This window comes from Pipistrellus kuhlii, unplaced genomic scaffold, assembly GCF_014108245.1.
Source record: "Pipistrellus kuhlii isolate mPipKuh1 unplaced genomic scaffold, mPipKuh1.p scaffold_m20_p_60, whole genome shotgun sequence".
NCBI lineage: Eukaryota > Metazoa > Chordata > Mammalia > Chiroptera > Vespertilionidae > Pipistrellus > Pipistrellus kuhlii.
Genome location: NW_023425563.1, coordinates 1447875 through 1464990, shown reverse-complemented (window position 1 = coordinate 1464990; position 17116 = coordinate 1447875). Strand labels below are relative to the sequence as shown.

Genomic DNA, 17116 nt, shown 5'->3' with positions numbered 1-17116 from the left:
CAGCCGGGCCCAGAGCAGCCAGGTCGGGTGCGGCCAGGCCCGGAGCAGCAGCAGCCAGGTCCAGAGCAACTAGGTTGGGAGTGGCGGTGACCAGACCCGGAGCAGCTGGTTGTGGAACGAACCAGAGCAACAGAGGCCAGGCTCGAAGCAGCCAGGCCCGGAACAGCTCGCTTCTCGCCTGCCCCTGCCCCACGGCGGCCTCTCAGACATGGCTGGAAACTTTTGTGGGAACTTGAGGGTCTGCTGAATCAAGTGATGAAGGCTTAGATCTGGATGTGTTGAGTTAGTATAGGGCTGGGGTGTTGATCTTTGAGTGCCTTGGGTGGGGCCTGGATGAGGCTGGTTGACCTATTTGGAAATGTCTTTTGTGTGAAATGTATCATTGGGCATGTGGTGGTATTATTGATATGAGAAAATGCTAAGTAACTGATTTACTATCTGAAAAGGGATTTACTATCGGGGAAAGGGAGGGAGGAAGAGACTGAACATAAACTGCACCTATAAATGAGGACAATGGGGGATGGGGAGGGGGCGGAGGGTTGGGTGGGAACCTGGTGGAGGGGGGAAGAAACGAGGAACCTTTGTAACAATATGAACAATAAAGATTGATTAAAAAAACAAACAAAAAAAAAAAAACAGTGAGTGCCAGAGACACACTCGATACTTGAAGGAACAGGGACATAAACCCAGAGCAATCCAGAACGAAGCGCTTCGAAACCACGACAAGGCAAACTGGAGGCTCTCCCGTGCAGTGCTTGTGTCGATGAATCTCGTCATCCTGTCCTAGAGCAGAGAGAGCAGGTCCAAAGCAGGGAGAGGAAGGAAGCTCAGGGCAGCAGCCCCGCCCACCCAGGCACCATGCGCCCTAAGAGCAGCGGAGCAATCAGAGGAATCAGACCATCAGTAGGGCCACTGCTGTCTACTTGTCCACTTCCGAGAGCAGAACCAGAGCCCTGGACCAGCAGGTGGTGGCTGGACAACTGGAAGACCCAGTATTGCAGCCCTAGGGGCAGTGGAAAGCCCTGGGGGAGGGGGGAGGCATGGAGTATGCCCACGCTTCTACCCTTACCCCCAGATCCCCCGCTGCCCTGCCTGAAGCATCTATGCAACCAGGCCAGATGCTTCGGATGCCATCTCCATCTGACAGAATCCAGTCTGAGACCCTCGCCCTTTCACCTGCTGCCTCTCCCACCCCAGGTCCTTCCTTGTCAGTTCTCATACGAGTTCCACCTGCTCAGCCTCTGAACCAGTTTCACTGTGCTGAGAAACTGGTCATCCTAACATGACACCTGCCTGCTCACTCCCAACTACACTTCCTGAGCACTAATGGGCGTGGGGTTTAAACCGAGGTCAGGAAAATCCCTCCCCCAAAAAAGAGAAAAATAAAAAAGGGAAAATGTGTTCGTTTTTCCCCAGGAAGATGACTCAGACTCTCTACTAGGTTCTCCAAGGGATCGCTGACCCAGAATAGGGTTAAGACCCCCACCAGGGTGTCCAAGCATGGCCGAGGTACAGCAACCTGGTGGGATATGCTGCACATCCCTGGCCCTCTCTCCCAAAGCTGCACTTCTTTCTTTTTTAATATATTTTTATTTTTATTGATCTCAGAAAGGAAGGGAGAGGGAGACACACACACACACACATCACTGATGAGAGAGAATCATGATAGGCTGCCTCCTGCATGCCTCCCATGGGGAATCATGTCCTGACTAGGAATCAAACTGGTAACCTCCTGGTTCATGGGTCGATGCTCAACCACTGAGCCACACCAGCCGGGCCAACGCTGCACTTCTTATGAGGTTCCCAGCAGCCGGGTGAACCCTGATGAGCATCGGCAGTCAACTCTATGCATGCAGAACTGCCTTACAAACAGAACGTGGAACACTGGGTGTGCATCTGCACGGGAACCACAATGCCCTCCCTCCTCACTGCCTGCTCCTCGGGTGGTGTGACATTCCCTCGCTAATTTATCTGTGGAATCCCGGCACTCGGAGCCTAACTCACCCCGAGCTCAGCACAAGTGGTCCTGGCCCCTCTTGGGTGTCAGACAGGTGCCTGTTAACATGTGCCACCACTGCAGTCCTGAAAGCTGCTGCGGGAACATCAGACACAGCCACCCTGAAACCAAGGCTCTAGTGGAAGTCACTTTCCAGCCAAGCCCAGAGTACAGGTGCCAGATGACAGTGACTTTTCTCTCAGCCTGGGAGCAGCCTTTGTCTGTTCAGTGGGACACACAGTCCCAGCGGTGTGTCACAGCCTGCCCTCCCCGCTGGCTGCCATCGTCCTCTCTGGAACCCGAAGTCAGGACAACTTCCCACAAACCATCCGCAGACCATTTCTCCCCAAGCACCTGACACCAGCTGGAGCAAGCTTCTAAGGCCAGCGCTTCCACCCTCTTGTCAAGGAACCAGCTCAGGTCAGACAGTCTGCCCAACCAAGAGCCACTCAGGGGTCCCCATGCCGGCGTGACTCGACAGAGCCGTGGGAGGGAGATAGATGCCCAGGTCAGCAGAAGCGCACCTTCCCCCTGCCCTTCTCAGACCCGCTGCCGGACAGGGCTATCTCAGTCAGCACAATCCCAGAGTCCATGTCTCAAAACAACCCCGCAAGATGCCCCTGACACGCAGAGAAAGCAAGGAGAGACAGACGCAAACACCAGGCAAAAGGCTACAAGCGGCCCTGCTGCTCAGTCCTTCCGGAAGGCGTGCTGCAGTTTAGCCCAGGGCACAGGTAGAGTACTTGTGTCACCAGCAGGTCCCCGTGACAGCGCAACACGCTCTGAGATTTGCCATGGACCCTAAGCTCTTTTATTTTCTTTTTAAATACATTTTATTGATTTTTTAACAGAGAGAAAGGGAGAGAGATAGAGAGCTAGAAACGTCGATGAGAGAAAAACATCGACCAGCTGCCTCCTGCACACACCGCTACCGGGGATGTGCCCGCAACCAAGGTACATGCCTTGACCGGAATTGAACCTGGAACCTTTCAGTCTGCAGACCGACGCTCTACCGCTGAGCCAAACTGGCTTTGGCCCTAAGTTCTTTTCTGAACGTGGGTAGAAAAGGAGAGAAGCACCATGACGTTCATGGGCATGGCTAGGTGACCGTTTAACGACATGGTCATTAAGGAGAGCTGCGGGCATGGGTGGGTTCTCCACACCATGTGTCCACCGTGGGCCTGACCCTGGCAGGGCCAACACCTGAGATTTACCATCAAAAACACTTTGAAAACATAAAATTATAGCAGAGATACAAATTAACCACTATCCATGGAAACTGCATTTAAAGTGTCGAACTAATCCCTGAAATATTAACACTTAGGATTTAAGTATTTCTTAATACTTAAGTCATGTTCAAATACTAACTTCTGTTCAGTCTCGATAAGCTAAAGATCAACCTTGAAGTACACCGAGTTTCAGAATCAAGCCTTGCCCTTGTTAGTGCTAAACTCTACCACCCTAGTCTGTTTGGCTCAATGAATAGAGCATCAGCCTGTGGATTGAAGGGTCCCAGGTTCAATTCCAGTCAAATGCCTCGGGTGCAGGCTCCTCCCCAGCCTGGGCCCTGGTTGGGCCTCGTGCAGGAAGCAACCAGTCAATGTGTTTCTCTCACATCAATGTTTCTCTGTGTCTTTCCCTCTCTCTAAAAATCAATGGAAAAATATCCTCAGGTGAGGAATAAAAAATAAACAAACAAACTCTATGAAGTCAGCCTTCCAGCAGGAAGTACAGCAGTGACCAGAAGACAGCCACACCCACACTGTCCACATACTGTCCAGAGCCTCAGCTGAGTGACAGCAGGTCCCCATAGGCCCAGGGGTCTTTTTATAGTCATCATTATTATACAGTATCACTGTAACATTGCTATAAAGCATCACGGTAACATTCAAAGAATGCACATCTGCCTAACAAAGACTTATTTGACTTCACTTCTAAACTGAATTTTTGTGTGTGTGTGTATATGTCACCGACTGCACCACTGGAGCTCCGGCCATCAATGTGTCTCTCTCACATCGGTATTTCTCTCCCCGACTCCGGTGAGTATTAACAGCAACAACAAAGAGTGTGAACTGGAGCCAGACTGCCTCTCTGCTCCATAGCTCACTGCCGTGGGATGCAGGTAAGTCACTCAGCCTCTCTGCCCCTCAGCTTCCACACGAGTGAAGGAGGCTCCTGTTAGCACTGTCTCGCAGGCTGTGGTGAAGACCACGTGGATGAAGCAACTATAGGTGTTTCCAGCCACCCGGGCACAACTGCTCCATGGCACCCTCCCCTCAGGTAAGAGCTGCCAACAGGAGGGCACAGAGGCAAACAGGAGAGGTAAATTTGACTAAGGAGATCCGTCTGTTTACTCATCACTCACAGTCATGTTTTAAATGACAACACCAGCCCCAGTCAAGGAGGAAGTGTAGCCAGTAAGTTTCCTGTCTTCAGCCAGGGAAAGGAACTAACTATTTGGAGCACCTTCCATGTGCCAGAGACTGCAGGGGACAATCATTACATCCTCTTCTCTGATCAGCCCACAGGGGTGTACTGTCACAGAGAAAGGAACCGAGGCCAGGGAGATGGCCAGCCCAGCACAGTCAGGAGGGTCCTCTGCTCTCTAGCTGTGAACTGTCATCTCCGGGGACACAGACAATGCGACCCATGTCCGGATGGGGACTAAAGCGAGAGCTGCTTCAGGATAAAAACCCAAAAACCTGAGCACAGCTCCCTGAGAGGTGTGTCCCCCCCACACTACCCCCACACACACACACACTCAGGAGCGACCTGAACCAAGGGACCACCTAGCTTCTGGGCTCACCAACTTATAAAGTCAACCACCGGGTTTTGACCCACTGTTGAATTTAACTATAGAGCAGGAAGGAACCTTTGAAAACCGGCCTCCATCTGCGCTTACAACTTACCAAGTGTAAGTCCTACTCTCCTGGTTTCCGCGCTGTAGCTGAAGGAAGGGACTTTTTAAAATCTGATGCCCTGTCTAGTCTAGCTAACATGCGCGTCAGGTAAGAGCCTTCCACAGCCCGCGGCGTCTGCTCCGGTGGACAAACAAAATAAGGCAGAGCAGGATGGGGGGACACAGGGACAAACCTTGGGGAAGCCGCCACAGGTGGTCACCCCAGGGGAGGGGTGGTCTCCCGCAGCGGGACCGACTTCTCACCTCAAACATGGAGAGAAGCCAGGGGCCCAAACGCCCCGGCCGGCGAGCCCACCGTACTGATGACCCAGACCGCGCAGAGGCCCGCAGGCGCCCGGGCCTCCGAGTTCACCCCGAACCCGACTTCCGGTTGCGGCGGCAGGTCCGGCTGGGGCCACAGTTGCCTGGCGACGCAGGGTCTCGGTTGCCGCCCGGGACCCAGGCCCAACGCCCCGCCACCGGCACCAACTTTCCTCCCAAGTTCCCTCGAGGCCGAGACTGCAGGGCCGGGGCCTGCTCACCGAGGGGTGGGCGCCGGGCTCCGGCTACCCGGGCCCGGTCCGGCCTCCCTGCCGCCCGACCGCCCGGTGCCGGGAGCCGTTCCTGGCGATGCGGGGTCCGGGCCGGGGTCTGGGCTGGGTCACTCACCTGGACCGCGGTCCGCCCGGCGGCCGCCTAGCCTCGCTGCCCGCCCCGCCCCGCAGGCCCGCGCGACCCACTGACACCGAGGCGGAAGTGCGGCCAGCCGCCCCGCAGACTGACAGCCCGCGCCAGCCACTTGAGGCGCCCCGCGCCACTGCGTAGACCGCCGCCGGCCCAATCAGCGCTCGACCCGAGAGCAGCACTGGGAGGCGGGACTATACTAATCACTTCGCTGGAGTGACACTGTCTACGCTCCTCGAAGGCCCCGCCCATACATAGGAGTGACGGCGCGGACAGCCAGTCATAGCATGAAGAGGCGGGGTTATGCAGATATTGACCCGAAGAGGGCGGGCGAGAGGTAGGCAGGGGCGAGGCCTGGAGAGCTGAGTTTACAAACAGCGAGTCAGGTGGCTGGCGCGGGCTCTGTGCCCAAGGCTCCCAACCTCCTAGGGCGGGCGGTGCCTCCCATAACGCAAGCATCTTGCAGGCCTCCCCACCGCCCAAACTCCTTGGCATGCCCTTCACTGCTCAGCAAAACCCGGCGCCTATTTCCCCCGGCTGCATTCCTGACCATTCCCTTTCCTGTTTGAAATCTTTGGGAGTTCCTGACCTGCAGTGCTCCATATTTAAGCCCAAGAGCTCTGGAGTGAGACCCCAGCTTGCATCCTTACTAGCTGTGTGGCCTTGAGCTTATGAGCACGGCAATTTTCCTTTGCAAATCAGTGTCTCCCACCCTAGTCCATTTGTCTTGGGTCTGATTTGGGGGGGGGGGGGGGTGGAGTAACGCGAACCAGGCTGGCTCAGGGGTGAGCAGGTGACCTGTACTGGCCAAGGAGGGTCAGCTCTGAGGCTTTTGCTGGAGATCAGAGAGTTCAGGTCAGAGGGATGGCTGAGACTCTCCCATCTGCTCACAGACCTTCCCAGAATTGAGGGAAGTGACAGAAAGATGTACCGATAAGTATGGGGCTACTGAAGCATCTTGTCACCATGAATGGAGAGAGCACCTGAGAATGAAGCCAACCCAGGAGAAAGCAAGACCAAATACCCCGAGTCACCTGGGACCCGCTGCACCTTAAGTATGCTGTTTTCTAGACTTTTCCGTTATCTGGCCAGCTACCGTTTCCTTTCTGCTAAAGCCAGTGAATAGACCTCCAGGGCACTGCTGGTCCCTGCGGTCACAGAGCGCATCCTGAAGGCCCTGTTCCCGGCTACCTGTCCCACAAAGCCAGCCCCTGTTGGGCCTCTGCACTCCCTCCTCAGCCTGTGTGTCTCCATGTCCGGCAGTGGGGAATGACACACATGTTGGCCCCAGCAGGACAAGGGACAAGGGGTCAGGAGAGGCCTCAGTGGCAGACACTGTGGTCCCTGTAAACAGTAGGGTGTAAGTGAGCGGCAGGGCCTCTGTAGCAAGGGTGGAGCTCAGGCAGCATGTCTGGGGCCAGAAAGCCAGTCACTCCATCCCCAGGCAGGGCCAGGTCACTGGTGGGCCCACTGTCAGTCAGAACTGGAGAAGAATCTCTCCCAGCCTCTGCTGCTGAGAGGAATCAGAGGGAGGGGGGGTTGGGCCTCAGAAACAAAGGTGTTTCCATGGTTACCCTTGAAGAAACAGACTGCAGCAGGAGAGGGAAGGGTATGGAGTGCATGCCGGCCCCCAAGCCCGGACAAGGACAAGGACAGTTGCCAGGGAGATGCTTGCAGCTTCCCTTGCAGGCCTGGCCCTGACCCGGCAGTCCTGGAAAACCACCACCCTCCACACCCCTCACCCTGACTAGTCCCTAAGTCTCTGACCCTCATTCAAAGGACAGGCCTTAGCCCAGCCAGTGTGGCTCAGTGGTTGAGCGTCAACCTATGAACTAGGAGGTCACAGTTTGATTCCCAGTCAGGGTACATGCCAGGGTTGTAGGCTCCATCCCCACTGTGGGGCATGCAGAAGGCAGCCAATCATCGATTCTCTGTCATTATGATGTTTCTATGTCTCTCTCTCACTTTCCTTTCCTTCCTGAAATCAATAAAAAATATATTTAAGAAAAAAAAAGGGGGCCAACCCTAGAGAGGCTCAATTTATCAGCCCAACCTTGGCCATGACCTTGGAGGTGAGTAAGCTGAGGCCAGAGGAGGCTGGGGTCCAGTGAGCCTCCAGTCTGCCCACGGATCACCTCATGCTACCCCCTTTAAACAGAAGCAATATGCTGGGTTCCCAGCCACTGCTGCCTCTTCCTGGCCCCGAGGCCAGGATTGGGTGTGAACCCTCCCGCAGGCGGAGGCTGGAGAGAAGGTGCCTTAGGACCAACTTAGGAACATTTTAATAATCTTTGCTAAATGAAGAGGCTAATTCCAGAAGCAAAATTCTGCAGGAATGGGACGAAGGACAGGAGCGGAAAAGGAGACAGAGGTTTGGGCCATGCAGTAATGACATGACAACAGTCGCAGCGGACATTATCCAGGGCCTGTGATTCCTATGCCTCATCCAGGTTCACGTTTGCAGCAGCCGACCGGTAGACACTGTGTCACCATTCCCACTTTGCAGATGCGGAGACGACTGGCCCTGCTCTGCGGAAGTAGCCCCGACACATCCCAGACCGGGATCCGCACCTGAACAAGATGCCTGGTGCTCCAGGTGGCTGGGACCTTAGGGCCTCATGGGTCATGATATCAACTGACTGATGACCTGCTACATAGTTGGGGGGGTGTCATCACGGTGTCCCCTTCCATCCAGAGCATTGGGGCTGGCTAGGGTCCCAGAGTCCTCTCAGGACCCCAGGCACCCATCCATATGTAATCCTCAGAGCTTGAGACATGCTGGTCTAATCATTTTGGGGTGACTATTCCACCAGAACTGCTCTCAGACCAGGCCAGCCTCAAGAGTGAACCCCATAGTCCTGCCAGTCTGTGACTCCCGAGGCAGGGATGATTGGAGCCTCCTTGTCACAATTCCTTCCTATCAGAATCAGGGACTATAATGGCCTATGGCTGCCCCCCCCCCCCCCTTCCTGGAAGGCAGCCAGCGAACCCTGTGGGCTGAGGTCTGGCTGCTGGGTTCAGAGATTCCAGCCACATGGAAATGCATGCCGGGGCTTTGCCCTGAGAAAGCACATTCACATCCATCATCCTCAAGGAGGCTGAGCAGAGGCAATTGCTCCCCACTTCAGATGGGGAAACTGAGGCTCAGAGAGTGGAACAGCCTGCTCAGGGCCTATACAGCAGAGCAGATCAGCGATGCCAGCCCTGCCCATAACCCACTGCCCTTTCCCCAACTCCACTCTTACCTTCTCAGCAGGTTTCTTATCTCTGTCTGTGGCCAGAGGCCAGAGCTGCCTCCTGCTCTCCAGCAGGGCTGGGCATCCAAGAATGCTGGGGCCCAGCATTGCTGAGCTGGCCTTTGCCCCCCGGGAGCATGGCCTGAGGCTCACTTCTCTTCCTGTCACCCCAACTCCTTTCTGTGGATTGCTGGGGAGGCTGCAACCTGGAGGCAGCACAGGGCGGTGGCCACTGCAGCCCGGCCCTGCCCCTCACTTGGCCCAAGCTGATCCTTCCCACACAACTTTCCAATCTCCTGTGCAACGTGACAGCGCTTGGCGCCCTGTTGTCAGAAGAGGGTATTTTTAGTGTTGAACCCACCACCTAGAGAGAGACAAGTTATCAATAGCAGCCTCAAAGGGCTTTTTCTTTTTTTTCCCCATGGCTTCGGGACCTGAGCAATCTGTGCCCATTAAATTCTGCCAACTTTTTAAAAAATGTATTTGCAGTGATTTCAGTGAGGAAGGGAAAGGGAGAGAGAGATAGAAACACCAATAGTGAGAGGCAGCCTGGCTGGTGTGGCTCAGCAGTTGAGCGTGGACCTATGAACCAGGAGGTGACAGTTCTATTCCCGGGCAGGGCACATGCCTGGGTTGCATTCAGGAGGCAGCCGATCAATGATTCTCTCTCAGCATTGATGTTTCTATCTTTCTCTCCCTCTCTCTTCCTTTCTGAAATCATTACCAAACTAAAACCTGGGAGACTTTCCTATGAAATGTCTTGTAGGATGCTGGAGTGGTCATCCACCTTGCTGGGGGGACATTTGAGCCCACTTGGCTGCTTGCCCTTTAGAATTCCTTAGAGCTGCAGGCAGGTAAGGTGCCAGGCAACATCAGGGACCCAGTTTCTATATTATTTTCCCACCCTCCTAGTGTTGGCTCCCATTCTCACTGTCACCTCATGGCCCAGTATGGCTGCTTGTGCTCCAGCCATCACATGTGCATTTGGCCAGGAAGAAGGAGAGGGGGAAAGAACAAGCACACAGGTGCTGCTACCCCCCCCCCCCCCCTTCCCGTGAGTCAGCTCCCTGGTGTATCTGTCCCTGAAGGTACACCAAGCACTTCTGCTGACATCTCACTGGCTAGAACTTCACCCCTTTCTGCTGTTGGCGCAACAGCAGCATTCTACTGAGTGCATTGCCAGCCTGAATAAGACAGAGGACTCGGGGAGAAGATCGTGGGTGGCCATTTGTCAGAGGACCTGTGCAGACCCCGGATACCGCCTAGGCCTGCCTGCCTCTGGCCTCCAGGTGTCCTCCAGCTTCGTCCAGGCCAGGCCCAGAGGTGGACACCTCTCAAGGTGTGGTTCACCATCACATCACTGCCTGGGAAGTGGGGTGGGGCCAGGTGCAAGGCAGAACTCTCAGCTGTCAGGCCCTGACACCCTTGCTCCAGCAGCCTGTGGGGTGGAGCCTCGGCGCTGTCCGGGGCGCTGAAGCGCTGGAGGCTGCGCCCTGAGCTCTAGTTTCCTCTCCAAGTGCCTGCTGAGCACCTGCTGCCCGCTGCCCTGCTGCCCTGCATGGGGCAGGTGTGCGTGCCCATGAGCACTCAGACCTGGGGGCCACAGGGCAAGCAGGGGCCTCTGCCCTTCTCTCTCCACCCTGCCCAGGCGTTCTGGTGGTGGCAGGCGCATCCGAGCAGGGACCAGTGAGGCAGGAGGGAGAGGGCTTTAACTTTCCAGATGGGGCTAGCCCCGGTGCAGGGTGGAGTGGGGGGAGGGGGAGTTTAAACATACCTGGGGAGTACGGGTGAGGTATGGGGGGGAGCAGTGATCCATTTCTCTGGGTCTGGGCACGGCTCTCAGCCACTCACTGGCCACGCACACTCACACAAGAAAACACGGGGAATAAGCTGTCCCTCCTGGCAGACCCTGGATGCGTGGGGGCCACCAAGCCAAGGCGGGATGGGAACTCAGCAGGTGGAGGAGCTGGGGGGGGAGGGTGTCAAGGGTGTGGCAGGGTGGGTACCCTGAAGCAGCCCCTCCTTTAGCCTTGCCGGGCCTTTGCTTAGGAGGCCGGTGGGTCTGGGAAAGCTTTTTAAACAAAGCCCATCTCTTTCCCCAGGGCCATGAGGACAACTTAGGGGGTCCCTGTGACTGTGGAAGGCAGAGTGGGAACTGTGGTAGGAGTGCCCTCTCTGGAGGGTGTGGTAAGAAATAGCGGGCATTTGGGTCCTTCTGGGGATAGGCGTGCTCCCCCTCCATCATCCCATCCATGGGAGAGGAAGGCAGGGGAGGGGAGAGGATTGCCAGGTACACCCCAAACTTGCCCTCACAGTGGAGAGGTGAGAGGGGGCCAGTAGGCTGGAGTGCGGGCTGGGGTGCCAGGGCCTCAGGGCTGCAACCTGTGTGGTTTCGTGGGGCTCTGTGCTCAATTGACTGCTCTGCTGTCACCATTTGAAATTCTTAACTTGGGGGAGGGTCCCCAGTTCTGTAGCCATCCTAAGTGAGGGGGCTCAGTGCAGGACTCAGGGGCCATGGGTGCTGCTCTCCAGTTTCGGGGCTTCACCGCCAGCTGGGGACCCCTTCAGTAAGGGTGGCAGGGGGTGAGCAGGCCAGGCTTGTTCTGGGGACAAGGCAAAGGGGCTGATGAGAGGCCTCATGCTAGCCAGTTTGCCAGCACTGCCCCAGCCCAGGAAGGCAGTCTACCCGGAATCCCACAGCCCGGGCTCAGGGGACCCTAGGGCTGGATCCTCTCCAAGGTACCCCCTGGAGGCAGAGCTAGCTGGCACCTCCAATCACTCACTGGCCTCAACAACAACACGACCTCCTGGGTTCCTAGTCAAGCTGCATATAGCAGGTGCTCAGTAAATGCCTGCAGGAGATGGGTGCAATGGTCTGATCTGGGCAGATGACCAAGGGTCAGATGGAGCCAGCAACCTCGTGCAAGTCCAGGCTCTGCCACTTTCTTAGACTCAGTATCCCCAGGGCTTGGTGAGGCCGAGAAGTCAGGCATGGAAAGTCTCCTGGAGAGAAAGCCCATGCAGGAGGGACTTGGAGGCAGAGGACATGGAATTGGGCCCCCTGACAAACATCTGGTGCTCTGCCCAGCATCCACCTGTCTTCTAGGAACAGCCCCAAATTCTCCAGTGGGGACCCCCACCCAACCAGGCTGACTTCACTTCTAACTCCAGACAGGGGCACATGATGGCACCTGGCACATCACTTTGGAATGATTGGCATGCCGTGGGCTTGGGCACAAGGCCCTGCATCTGATCTGGAACTGAGAGCTGTGGAATGCCAGGCTGGAGGTGCCACCCTGAGGGACAGCTGCATGAACGGGAAGCAGGCCTGCGCCAAGGGCTGAAAGGCAGGCTTTGATGGGAGTTATCTGGTTCCTGGATCCAGCCATGCCTGAAGAAGACACACCATCGGTGTACTGTCAGATGTATGCCCTGTGGAAGCATGGTTTCTATGCCCTCTTCTCCACACACAAGGAGAATAGCCACCTGCTCGGACAGGCCTCTGGACCCCTCCTCCTCCATCAGGACATCCCAGGCTGGGACACCCCCTCCCAGGTGAGTCACTCAAGGACAGACTCCAGGAAGCCCCAGGTGTTTCCCAGGTGGCTTTTAGCCCCTGGCTCATCCGGTATCACGCCATCGCACACATGGGAAAACTGGGCCTCGGGAAGAGAGGGGCCTCCCGTGAACCTCATTACTGATCACAGGAGTGTTTCCAGCTCTGCCTGAATCTGCTGAGCAAATTTAGAAACTGAAAGGAAAAGGCAATGCCCGGCAAAGGTGGGCCCAAATTGAGGCCTGGCAGGGTGTGGGGAAAGGCAGGGGCTGGGGAGAGGGTAGTGGGTCCCGCTGGAGTGGCAAGCCGCCCTTTACCCAGGGCCACAGGGAGACGTTAGGTGGCCCTCTGTGACAGCGAGGAAGGCAGAGCTCTGGTCTGGGGCTGGGGCTCCATGTCCTCAGTCCACAGCCAGAGCTGCGCTGTCTGCCCGGCCCTGCCGGGGTTTCCCGCTGCGGGTGAGAGGAACAGGGGCGCAAAGCCACTTGGCCAGGCCAGACAGGTCCCGAGCACACAGCCAGCCCCCTCAGCAAAGCCCAGCGAGGCTGGAGGAGGGCTGCTCGGGGACCCCAGCCCTTGACTCCGCCCCTCCGCCTGCTGAGCTCCCGCCCCGTCTTGGCCTGGGGGCCCCCAGGCATCCAGGATGTATCAGGAGGCATAGCCTTTTTCCCCTGTTCGGTTGCTGTAAGAGTGTGCGTGGCCAGTGAGTGTCTGAGAGCCGTGCCCAGACCCTAATTCGGGAGTAATCATTTGACCTCTGCCCTGGCCCACGACCTGGTCCTACAGCCAGGGCGCTGTGGAGGGGGGACCTCTTTGACCTGGCCTGTCCCCACAGGCGGAAGGAGATAAGCACCAGCTTCCTCCAGGAGCCCTGCTCCTGGCCAAGTCAGAAACCAGCCACAGAGACACACACCGACCCACAGACACGAGAACAGCCAAACCCACATCCACACGAACGGAAATGCACATACATAGACACACATAAAGGCAGACAGACATACACAGCCACAGACAAAGACACACACACAACTGGCCCTGCTCCTGGGGGTCGCCTCATTCTTTATTTTCCTGACAGGCACAGGCTCTCCGGGGAGCTGCCGGACCTGGGGGAGTATCAGACGTGTTGGGGCCAAGCTCTGCCTTCTCCTGCCGGAAGCCGCTCTCTGAGGGGCCCTCCTTCCAGCCCCGGGCCCCCAAAGGCTGCCTCTGCACTCTAGAGTCTAGGGAGGGTAGCCCAGGATGACATGCGGGGTCAGCGCTGCCCCTTTGCCCAGGGGTTGGGACTAGGCACACGCCACAGGCACATTCACATGCAGGAGCAGATGCCGGTCTGGGCCCCAGCACGGAACAGCACGGGCAGGACTGCAGAGGCCTGGGGAGTCCTGAAGGTTCTGAGAGCCAGGCGGGAAGGGGTCAGGTGGGCTGTTCCTGCCAGGCGGGGCTGGGGTGGGGGTTACCAGTGTGTGTGCTGGGAGAGGCATGCAGGCTGGGCTGGGCAGGTCTGCGCAGTAATCAGGACACCAGGCCCAGTTCACCTCATCAGCATGTGGTCAGGGCATCCAGCTTGGTCACTGCAGGGAGGCCCAGGGCGGGACAGCAGCCCCAAAGGGAGGGGGGGCTGTGGATGGTCAGGCTGCTCCAACTGCTGTGATGGTGGACTGTGGGCAGAGGGCTCAGAGCCCAGTGGGGGCAGGAGCTCCAAAGGCAGGCGATGGCAGCCAGCAATGGGCCAGGGGCTGGCCAAGAGTCCAGATAGAAGAATGGCTGGGCCACCACCCAACCAAGGCTGAGGGCAGGGAGTTTGGGCCTCCCCTGGGGGTCTCCTCTAGAGCTCTCAGGGCCCAGGCCCAGTGCCCAGGCTCCTCAGCACTGCCAGCAAAGACACTGTTGGGGGAAGGGCAGACAGAGGCCCCTCACAGGACCCCCAGGGCAGCTGCTGGGAGAACTGTGGCTCCACCTGACGGACAGCCTCCCCTCCATCCACAGGGTGGTTAAATGACACTGAGTGACCACCTAAGACCCACACTGCTACATGTGCAAGCCAGCCACCAGGATTGTTTGAGCAGGGCTTCCTGGGGAGTGAAGGAAAAGTTGGGAGAGCAATGGAGCTGCAGGGAGAGATCGCAGGGAGAAAGTCCCTGCTGGGAAGGAGGTGAACATGGGAAAGACAGATGGGAGCTCCTGGATGCAGCTGTGCCTGAAGCCCATTTCCTGATGTTCCCGCCGTGGACAGCAAACAAGAAACACTCCCTTCCTGAAGCCTCTCTGAATTGTGGCCAAACCATGGCAACTGTGCCCCTGGTTCTCCTGTCCTCTCTCTCCTTCCTGCCAACGAGGCCTGGGCCCAATTGAGCCCTGACCCTCAAGGCAGGGAAATCAGACTTGGCTTTTATTTCAAATCTGTGGCATCAGGAGCCATTCTGATCACACCTGAACTCTGAGCTCATCAGGCTGCACCCATAGCTGGCTCAGAATGTCACTAGGGGGAAAAAAGACAAGGGACAAAAAAAGAAAAATCTGCATTTCCATATTTAAATGAGCTGCCACAGAAGGAGAAAGCAAACATCGGTTCCTTCAGAGTGGTCACAGCGCTGACCCTGGCCATGCTGGCAGGACCATTGCCGGCAGCTGGCTCGGCCTCCTGGCTCCTCTCATTAGTGGACCATGTCCCCACGCAGAGGGCAGAGCACTGTGGCGGCAGCTGGTTGGGGAGAAAGCTTCCAGCGCAGTGAGAGCGTGGAGCACAGCCTGCTGCCCATGACAGCGCCGGACATTCAGGATGTGCAGAAGCACAGGACGCGTGGGACAGTGTTTTGCTGGCCTGACACTGGTGACCCCAACTTTGTGTCTCCAGTGCAGAGCCCCCTGCCCCTGGTCCCAGAGCTGCGGGCCCAAGCTCTGATTCCAGGCCCGGGACTGGACCGGGGGGCTAACAACTTCCCCACCAGAATGTCCAACCAGCATCAAGCTGGACACACTTCAGTCAGAGCACTGCACCATCCCTCAGCCTGCACCACCCACAGACTCCCCGCTCATTCCTGTCAACACCATCCTCAGAGATGCCTGAGCCAAAACCCTGTAGTCAGCCTTGATGTCTCCCATACCTCTCATACGTCAGCTGCAAAAGACACCATGTGCCCAGGCCAGCGTGCACCCCTTGGGGAAGGGACCTCTAACCCTGCAGAGCCCAGAGGGTGGAGGCACAATTTCCCCAGTGGGTCACTGGGAGGGGCCAGTGGGCCCAGGCCCACCTCCACCTCGGCCCCAGGTGCTTAGCCCTCCTTGTTGGAGATGAGACGCTTGTACTTCCTGTTAAACTGCTGCCCCTGTGCCGTGACCTGTGAAGCATGGGCTCCAGGACGTGTGCCAGGCAGTGCAACCAGTGCATCCTTGTCTGGGAAGTGGCCCCAGGTCGGGGGTTCCACACCTGGACGCTGGGGCAGCCTCGTGGGCAGAGAGGGTCAGGCCCACACCTGAGCAGGTATGTGAGGAAGGGCTCAATGTGGTCAACTCGCCACCAGGTGGTAGTTTCTTCTCCTGGAAAACATGCCACCGTGGGGGCTCGGCCTGGCTGTGGTTGGTGGGGTGGACATTCAGAGGGGGCAGTAGCCAGGTCAACCTGGGGAGGTGGGAGTCCACACTCCTCACCCCAGCAGGGCTTCCAGCGTGACCACCTCATGCCAGTTCCGGGTGGTCGGTGCCAGGGGCCTGTTACACCGCCTCTTCCAGATGGAAGCTTTCTGGTGGGTGTTTGCATTTGATATGAGGGCCTTCATGCTGGGGCCCACAATCACATGTCCACTCACATGGCTCCGGCCCCAAACCCCTTGTCTCCACCAGGTCCTTGTCCCTCCACGCCCTGCCCAGCTCTCCAGGCCTCTGAACGCGTGGGTATTCTCACTTGCGCCACTTTCCTGCCCACACAAGGTGCATGACCAGGAGCTTCAAGTCCCACCCACTGGGAAGATGTGTCCTTTGCTCAGCTCCAGCTCAACAGCAGACCCTAAAGGCCAGATTGCCACCAGGGGCTGCCAGCTCACCTCACCCCACATGGCGGGCTGTCTCTTGAAGGGGAGTCTGTGCTGTGCTCTCCATCCCCGGCCTTGCTTCCTTCCTCCCAGCCCGCAGTTAGTGCTGCACACACACTACTTATGACTTCATACCCTCTGTCACAGCACAGCCGGGAGCTGAGGACTGGCAGTAAGAGCTCTGGGCGGGTGGATGGGTGGATGGGTGGATAGATAGATGGATGGATGGACGGAGGGTCACTCAGTCAGCGGGTGTGCTTCCTCCTGCATGAGAACTTGCAGGCACTGGTTTTGCTAGTTGCCTAGGGTTGGTGTGAATGGGGCACTTCCCCCATGGCCTCCTTGTTGGACTGGACATATTTCACCCCAAATGTCAACTGTTTCAACAATGGAGAAACCAGAGCCCCTCTGTTTGGGGGTCTGAGTGAGTGGAAAGTTGGGGTCTGTCCTCTATCCCAGCCCTCAACCAGCCTTTCCCAGGGTTCCCCACCATCTGGGGCTGGATGCCCACTCCTTGGGCATCCTATGCCCCAACGGTTGGTGCATTTGCTGGCCTCAGGGGCCTTGACCTCAGGAATTGGCCAGGATGGTGGCCATTAAGAGAGGGGTGCCTGGCCTTGTGTGACCTTGGGCAGTGGTGTCCAGCTCTGTACAGGGCACACTGGTCCTACCAACCTCATAGAGTGAATAGGGGGTTAATAAGATCATACATGTAAT

The 17116-nt window shown here is 57.2% G+C and overlaps 1 protein-coding gene across 2 annotated transcripts in view; it reads right to left on the bottom strand.

Annotated features, from left to right (window-relative positions):
• OSBPL2 (oxysterol binding protein like 2) overlaps positions 1–5716 on the bottom strand; it is a 44887-nt gene extending 39171 nt beyond the window's left edge. The window contains exon 1 of one of the 2 annotated variants that reach the window (XM_036420010.2): positions 5565–5716. Coding sequence is in view for 1 of the 2 variants with exons in the window: in XM_036420008.2 (XP_036275901.1) it covers positions 5160–5168 (9 nt within the window). In the remaining variant the exon portion in view is untranslated. Of the gene's footprint in view, positions 1–5159; positions 5480–5564 lie in introns of those variants that run through there. The other variant, XM_036420008.2, reaches the window with a different exon arrangement.
• Positions 5717–17116: the final 11400 nt, after the last annotated feature.